The 12,844-nt window shown below is 39.8% G+C and overlaps 1 protein-coding gene across 2 annotated transcripts in view; it reads left to right on the top strand.

Annotated features, from left to right (window-relative positions):
• TLN2 (talin 2) overlaps positions 1 to 12,844 on the top strand; it is a 499,959-nt gene that overhangs the window by 304,716 nt on the left and 182,399 nt on the right. For both annotated transcript variants that reach the window (XM_052646966.1, XM_052646965.1), the window contains exons 10-11: positions 7,480 to 7,543; positions 8,539 to 8,643. In XM_052646966.1, the coding sequence (XP_052502926.1) occupies positions 7,480 to 7,543; positions 8,539 to 8,643 (169 nt within the window). The remainder of the gene's footprint in view (positions 1 to 7,479; positions 7,544 to 8,538; positions 8,644 to 12,844) is intronic.

The following is a 12,844-nucleotide window of genomic DNA, read 5'->3' as shown; positions in this document are numbered from 1 at the left end:
CCCTCTCCCCGAGATGTGTTTATTAAATTCCCCTTCCCTTATTCATTGCTTCTTGGCATTTCTAAAACATTGACTGCCACCACTGTGGTCATTGTTGCCATTATCTGATTGGGTGTTTCTGTTTCTTTGTCCCAAGGTTCTCAAATACCTATCATATGGTTTGTCTTTTGACTGAAGGGTAACGTGGGGAGACCAGAGTGCTAAGTGGCTAAGAGCGTGGTCTCTGGAGCCCACAGATGAGGCTTAAGTTGTTGGCTATGACTGTGGGCAACTTCCTTAGAATCACTGAGCCTCCTGTTCCATGTATAAAAAAAAACTGGAATGTTGAAATATTTTCTTCCAAGAATGTTGTTAGAGTTTAATCTATTTATGCATGTAAAACCCCTGAAACAGTATTTGCCTTTCAATAAATGGCAGCTGTTGGTAGTGGAAAACCCCCTATGGACATGGTTTACTGTTTCTTGGATCATCCCCCCAAATCATTTAAAGGACAGAATCTATGCTTCTACCTCTCTGAAACCCTGTATTTTAACTTTCAACTTAGGCATTTATTTCCCAGTCTTTTGATACAGGACCAACTTTTTCCTGGTGTGGGTCACCTGGATAGGGCTCTCCATTATCTTTGTTGAATACACTATGTCATCTATAAGGGAATATAAAGACAATCAGGAAGCAATCTGAGGACAGACTGTTTTTAAATTTCAATGTTTTTTTTTTTTTCCTGTTTAGTAGTTCACATGTCTTGTTTATATCTAATAACTTTTTGTAAATATTTACTGTTAGAAAGCATTCAGTAAGCTCTCTTTTGTACTGTTCTAGGGACTATTTTAGCCCCAGGTTAGGGGCTACTTTGGTTTATTGCATAATTATGTGATACACAGCCAGCAGTGAGATTGAAGAATAAATGCAGATCAATACAAACGGGAGAAGAAAGACACCTGACTCAGGCAGAGCAAAAGTAGAGTTCATGAGAGACGAGTCTGTTGGCGGCAGATTTCAGCCTGCCGTGGATCTGAGAGCGTGAGAGGAACTCTGACTAGTCTGCTGTGTTAGTAATCAGTGTTACTCTTGCACTCAGAAAAGATGATACATACGAGGCTGGCAGAGGGTTTGCAGGCTGCCCTTTTAAGGTGGGAATATTTCAGGAGGCAATGGGTAGGACTTGGCTTGGCCAGTGCTTGCTTAATTAGGAGAAAATTTTCCAATCAGATTTGACCATCTGACCCATTTTCTCAGAGAAGGCCAACAGATTTCACATGTACGCTTAGGAACCTTCCATACTTGGGTCTGGTAATCAAAAAAAAAAAACAACCGAGCTGGAACTGCTCCCCCGTGGGCTGGCAGGCAGCAATGATGGCAGGCTGCCTGCTCTTTCTGGCTTCCTGCTGACACTGTGCATGCTGTTGATTTACTGGGGAAGAATACATCCCCCACACGTGCACGCATACACGCACGCTCCCTCAATTCATATTTGAAAATACAGTAAGGGAAGTGTTGGTCTCTCAGTCATGTCTGACTCTTTTTGTGATCCCATGGACTGTAACCCACCAGGCTCGTCTGTCCATGGAATTCTCCAGGCAAGAATACTAGAGTGGTTAGCCTATCCCTTCTCTAGGGGATTGTCCCAGCCCAGGAATTGAACCCGGGTCTCCTGCATTGCAGGCAGATTCTTTACTATGTGAACCACCAAGGAAGCCTGCACTTTACAGTACACTACCCCGAAATTGACTCTTGCAACATCAGGGGTCACACCTCCAGTGCAAGCTTCTACAAGTTGTTTTCTCTTCCTACCACAGAACGGGAGTGTTAGTTTGCAGAGTCTGAGTCGAGGGCAGCTTGTTGCCACACAGAACTTTCTCACCATAAATGACCAACATGCCACCATCTGGTGTTCTAGTAACAGTCATTCTTGTGAGGGGGTTGGCATGGGCCCCTTTGCCAGGTCTCCTTTGTTGATACTGTGGGGCTGCCGTCCAGAGGCTCACAGCAGTGGCCCACCCTGATGCTTCCCGGTTATCATTGTTCCTGTGCTCCAGGGGGAACCTGGAACAGCCCTGGGTTCACATGCATCTGCTCTTGAACTGGAGGTCAGAGGCTCTGTGCTGCTGTGACCTCAGCCAAGTCTTCTGACCTCTCTGTGACTCAGCTTCCTCTTCTGTGACACTGATGTCTTCTAGTCCTCTCAATCAGACCTTTTTGTCCCCAAAGCTGCTTAACAATAGTCACAGCATCTAAGATGCTGCCGCCTAGTTGTTCCCTAGGTTACTTCCTGTGGACTGACATGGGGGTCTCTTGATTAGGCTTGAGTATTCTGCTGATGCTCAAACCTAGTTCCCCAACCTTCCAGAAAATGTATTCAGAATTTTTTTTGTACCAATGCAGTTTACAGGTTGAAGAGGCATCATGATTCAAGTCTTAATGTAGCCAGAACTTTAACTTGACCCCTTCTTAAAATATTTTTTTGTTTATTTGGCTGCACCGGGTCTTAGCTGCAGCATGCAAGACCTTTGTTGAGTCATTCAGATCCTTCTTTCAGGTGCACACACTCTCTAGTTATGGTGTGCGGGTTCAGAAGTTGTGGTGCTGGGGCTTAGTCGCTTCTTGGCATGTGGGATCCTGGCTCCTTGACTTGGGTTGGAACCCATGTCCCCTGCATTGCAAAGTGGATTCCTAACCACTGGACCACCAGGGAAGTCCCTTGCCCCTTTTTCTGGCTAGTGTGATTGAAAGCAAATCCAAGACTGCATACCATTTCACATGTCAATACTTAAGTATGTTTTGCTGACAATTACAGAATTTTTAAATAATTAAAATCCCGCCTAACTGCAAATGCATCCTGATGCCAAACAAAATTAGCAGCAATTCTTTAATGACATTTAATACCCGGTTTGTGTTAAATTCTCCCCCACATAGTATTTAAAATATCATTTTATACTTGGTTTGTATGAAGAGCCAAATAAGGCCTAAAGTGGTTGATGTTTTCCCTTTTTGAAGAACAGCTTTATTGAGATGGAGCTTACATACCATACAACTGACCCATTTACAATTTACATTTCAGCACTTTTTAGTGTATTCACAAGATTGTGCAACCTAATCACCACAACCTGATTTTAGAATGTTTGTATCCCTCCTAAAATAAGCCCTGTGTCCTTTAGCAGTCACTTCCCTGATTTCCCTCTCCATTCCCCAACCTCTGCAACCTCTAATCCTATTTGCCTCTATAGATTTGCCTATTCTAGACATTCCATATAAACAGAAACATAACAATTTGCAGTCTTTTGCCATGAACTTCTTTCACTTAGCATAGTGCTTCCATATTGTGGCATATATCATACTTCATACATTTTTTATTGCCAAATAAAGTTACACTGTATGGCTCAACTACATTTTTTTCATCCATTCATCAGTTGATGGAAATTTGAGTTGTTTCCATCTTTTGGCTATTACAAATGATACTCCGATGAACATTCATGTACAGATGTTTATGTGGACATATGTTTTTACTTTTCCTTGATATATGCCTAGGAGTGGAATTGTTGTTTAATGTTTTGAGAAACTACCAAATCATTTTCCACAACAGCTGTGCCGTTTTACATCCCCCACCAGCAATGTGTGAAGGTTCCCATTCCTCCATACCCCCGCCAACACTCCTTATGACCTGTCTTTTTTATTGTACTGTCCTACTGGGTATGCACTGGTGTGATATAGTGGTTTTTCTTTGTGTTTCCCTCATGGCTGCTGGTGTCGAGAATATTTTCACACGCTTTTTGGCTATTTTTATATCTTCTTTGGAGAAGTGACTGTTCAAACCCTATGACCATTTTAATTGTTTTTTAAAAAATCATTCAGTTCAGTTCAGTCGCTCAGTCATGTCCGACTCTTTGTGACCCCATGAATCCCAGCATGCCAGGCCTCCCTGTCCATCACCAACTCCCTGACTTCACTCAGACTCACGTCCATCGAGTCAGTGATGCCATCCAGCCATCTCATCCTCCGTCGTCCCCTTCTCCTCCCTCCCCCAATCCCTCCCAGCATCAGAGTCTTTTCCAATGAGTCAACTCTTCGCATGAGGTGGACAAAATCATTAGTTGCAAGAGATTTCATACAAGTTTTTATCAGCTACATAATTTGCACTTATTTTCTCCCAGTATGTGGGTTGCCTTTCACTTTTTTCAGTGATTTCTCTTGCAGTTCAGTTTTTCAGATTTTTATTTAGTCCAGTTTACTTTTTTTCATTTGCTGCATGTACTTTTAGTATTATATCTTAAAAGCCTTTGCCTAACCCGGGGTCATAAAAATTTACTCTATTTTCTTCTAAGAGTTAAACTTTTAGCCCTTACATTTAGGTCAGTGATCCATTTGGAGTTCATTTTTTATAGCAATCTTTTTTTAAGTTAATATTTATTTATTTATGTGTTTTTGGCTGCCCTGGGTCTTCATTGCTGCGCACGGGGTTTCTGTAGTTACGGCCAGCAGGGGCTACTTTCTAGCTGCAGTGTGCTGACTTCTTATTGCAGTGGCTTCTCTTGTTGTGGAGCACAGGCCTGGCGCTCACGGGCTTCAGTAGTTGTGGCTCACGGGCTTAGTTGCCACACTGCATGTGCAATCTTCCCAGACCGGGGATTGAATCCCTATCCCCTGCACTGGCAGGTGGATTTTTACCAGTGGACCACCAGGGAAGTTCTGGAGCTAACGTTTTATGTGTCATGTGAGGTAAGAGGTCCAACTTCATTGTTTTGCATGTGGCTATCTAGCTGTCACAGCACCGTTTGCTAAAAACACTGTTATTTTCCCATTGAAGCATCTTAGCACTCTTGTTGAAAATCCGTTGTCTGTAAAAGCAAGGGTTAATTTCTGGCTTCTCAATTCTATCCTAATGTCAGTACTACACTATCTTTGTAACTGTGGTTTTACAATACATTTCTTTCTTTCTGTGCTAACAGATTTCAGCTCTTCTTTTAAATAATTATTTAGTTTTGGTTGTGCTGGGTCTTCATTGCTGCACGGGCTTGCTCTAGTTGCTGTGAGAGGGCCTACTCTCTAGTTGCTGTGCCTGGGCTTCTCTTGCTGCGGAGCTGGGGCTCTAGGGCGTGCAGGCTTCAGTAGTTGTGACACGTGGGCTCAGTAGTTGTGGCTCCCAGGTTCTAGAGCACAGGCTCAATAGTTGTGGTGTACAAGCTTAGTTGCTCCTTAGCCTGTGGGATCTTCCTAGATCAAGGATTGAACTTGTGTCTCCTGCATTGGCAGGCAGATTCTTCACCACTGAGCCACCAGTGACACCCCATAAATACATTTCTTAAAACTCTCTTAATCTGTTTGTGTGTCAAATTTTTTACCTCTACCCGCAAGCCATTTATTTATGAAAAACCTGGGTTATTTTTATAATATTTACCATGATGGGATTTGGCTCATAGTATCCTGGTAGTATCACTTACCATGTTTCTCTATCTCTCTTTTTTTAAACTATTATGAGGTTTTTTGGTAAGCTTATATTTGTATCTGGATTCTTAAAGAAATTTATATTCAGTTATATATTTACTTGTTTTTTTCTCTCTGTTGCCAAGAATACTTCTAGGTGAAACTGTATACTTACTGGTTTATCAGTCAGAAGGCATGTGTTGGGTGGTTATCCCACTTTCATTAATGCTAAAATTGACCATTTGATTTGGATCAGACATCCATCTATTATAAAGTCCCCCATTGACTTGCCACTTTCTGGTTTTAGCAGCCACTCATGCTTGCTTAGAGCTATTGACTATCCCATGTAGAGTTGTAAAATGATCATTTTGGACTTCTGTTATTCCTTCTGCATTTATTAGCTTTGTTTCTTTTCCTTTGTCAATTGTCAGTATGAACTTGTGCCCTAGTAACCTCTTAAGGTGATCAGTGATTATTTCTCAGAATCGTTACTGAATTTTACACACCTGTGTTTTGACCCATTGAGGTCTTCATTCTTTCTGACACTCAAATTGCCCCTCACATAAAAATAATTATATGACATCTGGGCTTTGCCTCAAAATCATCCATTAGAGGTAATGTGGATAAGGAAGTAGATGAGTCATGAGTTGTAATTGTTGAGTCTGGGCAGTAGGTTCATTGTTCTATTTTCTCTTCTTTTGTATGAGGTTTTAAAAATCATGTTAGTGTGTGTGTGGGGTGTGTGCTCATTCCTGTCTGATCGGTTATCCCTTGATGTCAGTCCATTGTCATTTTGATAACTTCCTTGATTGCAGTACAGGAGACCCCGGGGTTGGGAAGATCCCTTGGAGAAGGGAATGGCTACCCACTCCAGTATTCTGGCCTGGAGAATCCCGTGGACTGTACAGTCCACAGGGTTGCAAAGAGTCGGACACAACTGAGTGACTTTCACGTCACTCACTTGATACTCAGGCGCAGGAAGCCCCAGGAACATTTTATACATCTCCTGTCCCAAAGCTAGAATCAGTCATTTCTCCAAGGATTCTTTTTAGTGGAACTGACATTGAAGGCCGTCTGGCTGATCCACTAGAGTGCTCGTCTCAACCCAGTTGTCCTTGCCCTTAGCCTCTGCAGTGGACAGAACTAGAAAAGGTTTTTAGAAAAAGAAAAGTGAATCAAAATTCAGGTCAGTATTTGCATTCAAATGAAAGAGTGCAAGATTTCATTTAACTTCTTTTGCTCTATTTTATGCTAAAAATCTTGATTTCTGACAACTACCATAATTACTCATTTACTTTATTCTAGTTATTTTTAACATCTACTTACTTATATAATGTAATATACTAATTTTACAGTATGTGTATTTGTGTATATATTTAGGGTGAGAGTAGATATTAGTTTAAAAATAATGATTTAACAAGTCTACTATGGCTCATTTTATATTTAAGATATTTCTCATTGGGGTGGGTATAGTCAAAGACTTTTTCAAAGTTAGGCTCTATCAAACACTGTTCGGTTCATTTGTTTCAGTTTGCTTTAGAGTTTTAGGTGTTGCATTTTATCCTCTTTGTGATTTATTTTGGTTCTAAAATGAAGACTACCATATAAGGAAAATTCAAAGGTTTCATTTCCATCCATGTTCCCTTCTCCTTGTTTTTTCTTTCTTTCTATGAAGAATCATTTTTATTTGTACTAGAATTACCCTTCTAATGTTTAAAAAATACATATTAAAAGTATAAAATGGATATTCTCCTCCTTTTTCCCCAAAAGCTAGCATACTGTACACTCTAGGGTGCTTTGCTTTGTTACTTTACAATATTTCAGGACATTCTTTCTTCTTGAACTATGTTATAATAGTCTGACCTTTTTATCAGACTAGTTTTATATTTGTGTTCTACTTAAGTGCATTGTGGGATATGGCCGTCTGTTATTAATTATACCATAAAATACTGAGAGTTAGGGACTTAACTGTGAGTTTTATGAAAAGTCTCTTTTTCTTTCCTTCTCATCATAGAGTATGATTAAATGCCTTACCTTTTTAACTCTCTCTCTCTCTCTCAGTCTAAAAGAATTCCTGCCCAAAGAATACATCAAGCAGAGAGGAGCTGAAAAGAGAATATTTCAGGTATTGGGAATGGTCAGAGCTTTGTTATTCTCCTCACTTCCTGTCCTCATTCATTAGTCTGAGAGGGGCCTCCGTACATAAAAGCTTCAGACCCCGTGCATGTACTCCACTTATATAATAAATGATTAGTGACTCAGGAGGAAAGGATCTGACAGTTCTACTTTGGGCAGATTTATTATCTTAATCCATACCTTCTTGCTAAAGGTTACTTAGCCCTTCTGAGAAAAATGTGCATACATTTAATTTCAAAGACATTATCTTTGAAGCATTGAAACAAGGTGATTTTCCATTAAAATGTACCAAGGAAGAGGCTACAAGGAGCTTTTTTTTAATCCTGAGATTTGTTTTTGCACCTTAGAATCTGGGAACTGGTGTCTTTTTAAAATCCAGATTTATTCTAAAATTCAGAGAGGTATCTATTCTAGGCAACCAGTAAGAAAAGCTTTGTCGTCAGCTTTGCCAAGAAACACTCACTCTAGTGAATCCAAAATATCAAAGTCTTCTTTGGCATTGAAATGTAAATATAAATTGAAAGAGATAAATTTCATGTGTATAAAACATAGTTTTTAATCCATTATTGTTTCCACACACTGAGATGTCCAGGCTTTTATATGTCATGCTGTTTGGAAAATTTTATCTTTTGCCTGTATATTAGAATGATAGCTCTCTCAGGACAATAATATTTTTCTAGTCCTCGTTTGAAGTATTGGTCCTGAACCTTTTGAAACATAGAGTGCTTTGAAAATTAGGTTACAGTTACAGCCCCTGTTCTTGTCACACTGCACATGCATGAATTGTTCCCTATAATGCAAAATCTGCAGGGAATTTGGGCTCACATTCTAGTTAAGAAGCCTTGCATTAGTGCTTTCTGTGTGCTTGGTCAGCAGGGACGTGCATCTACAAATAAATAGATGCCATGTGAAGTAGTACCTCTCACCAAGTCCACCTGTGGTCAGAGCTGCAGTAACTGGTCCCTGCCTCTGTCGCTTTTGTAGGAGCACAAGAACTGTGGTGAGATGAGTGAAATAGAAGCCAAAGTCAAGTATGTCAAATTGGCCCGGTCTCTTCGGACATATGGTGTGTCCTTCTTCCTGGTGAAGGTGAGTTGGGTGTGGTGGAGGGAGCATTTATCTTTACCACTTCTTTTGTTAAAAGTGTTCACAGATAAGCTTGGTGGTAGTCCCTTTTTTGTTGTTGTTTAGTTGCTCAGTCTTGTCCCTTTGCGACCCCATAGACTGCAGCATGCCAGGCTTCCCTGTCCTTCAGCATTTCCCAGAGTGTGCTCAAAGTCATGTCCATTGAGTCAGTAATGCCCTCCAACCATCTCATCCTCTGTAGTCCCTTTTTCCTGCTGTCTATCTTTCCCAGGATCACGTGGTCTTTTCCAATGAGTTGACTCTTCCCATGAGGTAGCCAAAGTATTAGAGCTTTAGCTTCAGCATCAGTCCTTCCAATGAATATTCAGTGTTTATTTCCTTTAAGATTGATTGGTTTGATTTCCTTGCAGTCCAAGAGACTCTCAAGAGTCTAGGGGTAGTCCCCAGCCCCCTAGCATTTGCACGTGCAGCATCTTGGCAGTTGTGACCTGAGTTGAGCAGTGGGACAGACGTGAAGTTAGCTATGAGGCTGGTGAGTGAGCCTGGCTGCCCTCAGGTCTCAGAACAGCTGTGTCTTGGCTCTGCTCTTTGTCACTACTGTAAAGTCCTCAAAGGAGTGCCTTTACTTTTACTTGCTAGTGCTTTCTCCTAAGAATGTTTCACTTATGTTATCAGGAGTGCACTGGACTAGGAAGTTTGCTGACCACAAACTTAATGGCACTTAATTTGTATCCTGTTAGATGGGTTTGCTTGGAAAAGGCAATGGCACCCTACTCTAGTACTCTTGCCTGGAAAATCCCATGGACAGAGGAGCCTGGTAGGTTGCAGTCCATGGGGTCACTAAGAGTTGGACACGACCGAGCGATTTCACTTTCATGCATTGGAGAAGGAAATGGCAACCCACTCCAGTGTTCTTGCCTGGAGAATCCCAGAGCTGGGGGAACCTGGTGGGCTGCCGTCTATGGGGTCGCACAGAGTCGGACATGACTTAGCAGCAGCAGATGCATTTGCAGATTTTATGTGGCCTTCAGATCTGTTTTTTTTTTTTTTTTTTTGCAAATTCCTGGCCTTCCAACCTAGAAGGACAGAGATGGGTCTGAAATTCAGTTTATGAACAAGCAGAGAGTGTGTTATTGAGTTGATGAGGAAACTCTTCCAGTAACTTCCTCATTTTTACATCTTGTCCAGCACATGATTTGTCCTGGAGAAGGTTCCATGTGTACTTGAAAAGAATGTGTAATCTGCTGCTTTTGGATGGAATGCTCTGTAAATATCAAGTTAAGTCCATGTGGTCTAATGTTTCATTTAAGGGCTGTGTTTTCTTATTGATTTCTCTCTCTGAATGAACTGTCCATTGATAATAAGTGTGGTGTTAAACTCCCCCTGTGTTATTGTGTCATTGTCAATTTCTCCTTTTTTCATGCCTGTTAACATTTGTGTTTTATGCTGAGGTGCTCCTATATTCAGAGAAGGCAATGGCACCCCACTCCAGGACTCTTGCCTGGAAAATCCCATGGGCGGAGGAGCCTAGTGGGTTGCAGTCCATGGGGTTGCTAAGAGTCGGACGTGACTGAACGACTTTACTTTTACTTTTTACTTTCATGCACTGGAGAAGTAAATGGCAACCCACTCCAGTGTTCTTGCCTGGAGAATCCCAGGGACTGGGGAGCCTGGTAGGCTGCTGTCTCTGGGGTCGCACAGAGTCGGACATGACTGAAGCAACTTAGCAGCAGCAGCAGCAGCTCCTATATTGGGATGCATATATATTTACAATTGTTATATTTTTTTCTTGGATTGATCCTTTGATCATTATGTAGTGTCCTTTGCTTCTTGTAAGATTCTTGACTTTAAAGTCTTTTTTGTCTAAGTGTTGCTGCTGTGGCTTTCTTTTGATTTCCATTTGCATGGAATACCTTTTACCATTTCCTCACTTTCAATTTGAATGTATCTCTGGATCTGAAATGAGTCTCTTGTAGGTGGCGTATATACAGGTCCTATTTTTGTATCCATTCAGCTGTTTGTTTGGTGTCTTTTTGTTAGAGCATTTAGTCTGTTTGCATTTAAGCTAATTATCAATATGTATATTTCTGTTGGGCTTCCCTTGTGGCTCAGCTGGTAAAGAATCCGCCTGCAATGTGGGAGACCTGGGTTTGATCCCTGGGTTGGGAAGATCCCCTGGAGAAGGAAAAGGCTACCCACTCCAGTATTCTGGCCTGGAGAATTCCATGGACTGTATAGTCCACGGGGTTGCAAAGATTTGGACATGACTAAGCGACTTTCACTTTTCATATTTCTATTGCCATTTCAGTAGTTGTTTGGGATTTTTTTTTTCCCCTTTCTTATTTTGTTCTCTTCTGATTTGATGACTATCTTTTGTGTTGGGTTTGGATTCCTTTTTCTTTTTTTTGTCGGTGTATATCTATAATAGTTACCATGAGGTTTTTGTATAGCAGTGTATGTGTATACCTACTTGTTTTAAGTTACTAATCTCTTAATTACAAATACATTTTAGATCCTCTGCATTTGTACTCTTCTGTCCTTGTGATTACTGTTTTTGATACTGTATTTTACATTTAATTGTTTTATGTATCCCTTAACTGCTCATTGTGGATACAGATGGTTTTACTACTTTTGTCTTTTAACCTCCTTACTAGTTGTATGTAGATGACTTCCTACTTTTATTGTATATTTGCCTTTACCAGTGAGCTGTTTCGTTGTAACCTCCTCCTTTTTAGTTGTAGACTTTTCTTTTCCACCTGGAGAAGATCCTTTAGCATTTGTTGTAAAGCTGGTTTGGTGGTGCTGAATTCTTTTAGCTTTTCCTTGTCTGCAAAGCTTTTGATTTATTCATAAGATGTTAGTGAGAACCTTGCTGGGTAGAGTATTCTTGGTTGTAGGTTTTTCTCTTTTATTAGTTTAAGTATATTGTGCCACTGTCTTTTGGTCTGCAGAGTTTTGCCTGAGAAATCAGTAGATAGTCTTACGGGAACTCCTTGTGCGTTATCTGTTGCTTTTCCTTTATTGCTTTCAATATTCTCACTTAAAATGCTCTCATAACAGCTAAAAAGAGGTAATTATGTGAAGTAATGAATGTCTTAACATTCTGCGGTAATCTTTTCTCAATATTTACATATATCAAATCATTATACTATGCACCTTAAACTTATATAATGTTCTGAATCAGCTTTATCTAAATAAAATTAGAGAAGATGGCATCATGTGATCATTTTAAATAAAACTCCTAAGGTGTTTGATAAAATTCAGCTATTCATTATAAAGATTTCTGTAAAATTCTAGAATACAAATATACTTCCTCAATAGGATAGAATGTTTTAAACCTATCACAGTATTCTACTCAACAGAGTAGTGCTAGATAGAAACTTACAGAAATTGAGATCAGAGCAAGTTACCCTTTAACATTGTTTTGTACATTCTAGGAAGTGTGGTAATATGTAAAAAAAAAAATTTAAACATATATCTTTAGGAAATGAAGAAAAATTATTATTAATATTTGCTATGTTTGTTTATCTTTTAGCAAAGATATACAGAATCATATTTTTAACTATTTGATATAACCATAGATTCACAGGAACTTGGAAAAATAATGCAGAGAATCAAAAAGTCAGAGTAACAAGTATGGGTAAAGATGTAGGGAAACTGGAGTCCTCACATACTGCTGGTAGGAAAGTAAAATGGTGCAGTCACCTTAGAAAACAGTCTGGCAGTTCCTCAGATGTTAAACATAGAGATGCCATATGACCCAGCAGTTCTACTCCTGGGTATACATACCTAAGAGAATTCAAAGCATGTATTCACAGAAAAATTTGTACATGAAAGTATATAGCTGCATTTAGCCAAAAGATGGAAATACCGTGTTCATCATCTGATGAAGGGATGAACAAAAAGTCATATATCCATGAGGTGAAATATTAATTGGTCATAAAATGTAATGAAGTGTACTGCTTCATACTACAGCATGGATGAATTTTGGAACTGTTATATGAAGTGAAGGAAGATTTCTTTACAAGAAAAACAAAAAAATCCTATCACAAGATTTCTTTGGTATAGAATGTCCAGAAAAAGGAAATCTTTTAGAAACAGAAAGTAGATTAATGATTGCTTAAGAGTGGGGTGGGATCATGGGACATAGGTGAGTATTAACTAATGGTACAGGAATTTTTTTTTTAGATGATGAACATGTTTT

Source organism: Budorcas taxicolor, chromosome 10 (genome assembly GCF_023091745.1).
Source record: "Budorcas taxicolor isolate Tak-1 chromosome 10, Takin1.1, whole genome shotgun sequence".
Classification (NCBI taxonomy): Eukaryota; Metazoa; Chordata; class Mammalia; order Artiodactyla; family Bovidae; genus Budorcas; species Budorcas taxicolor.
Note: the sequence above shows the minus strand (reverse complement) of the source record. Positions and strands in the feature narration are given on the sequence as shown.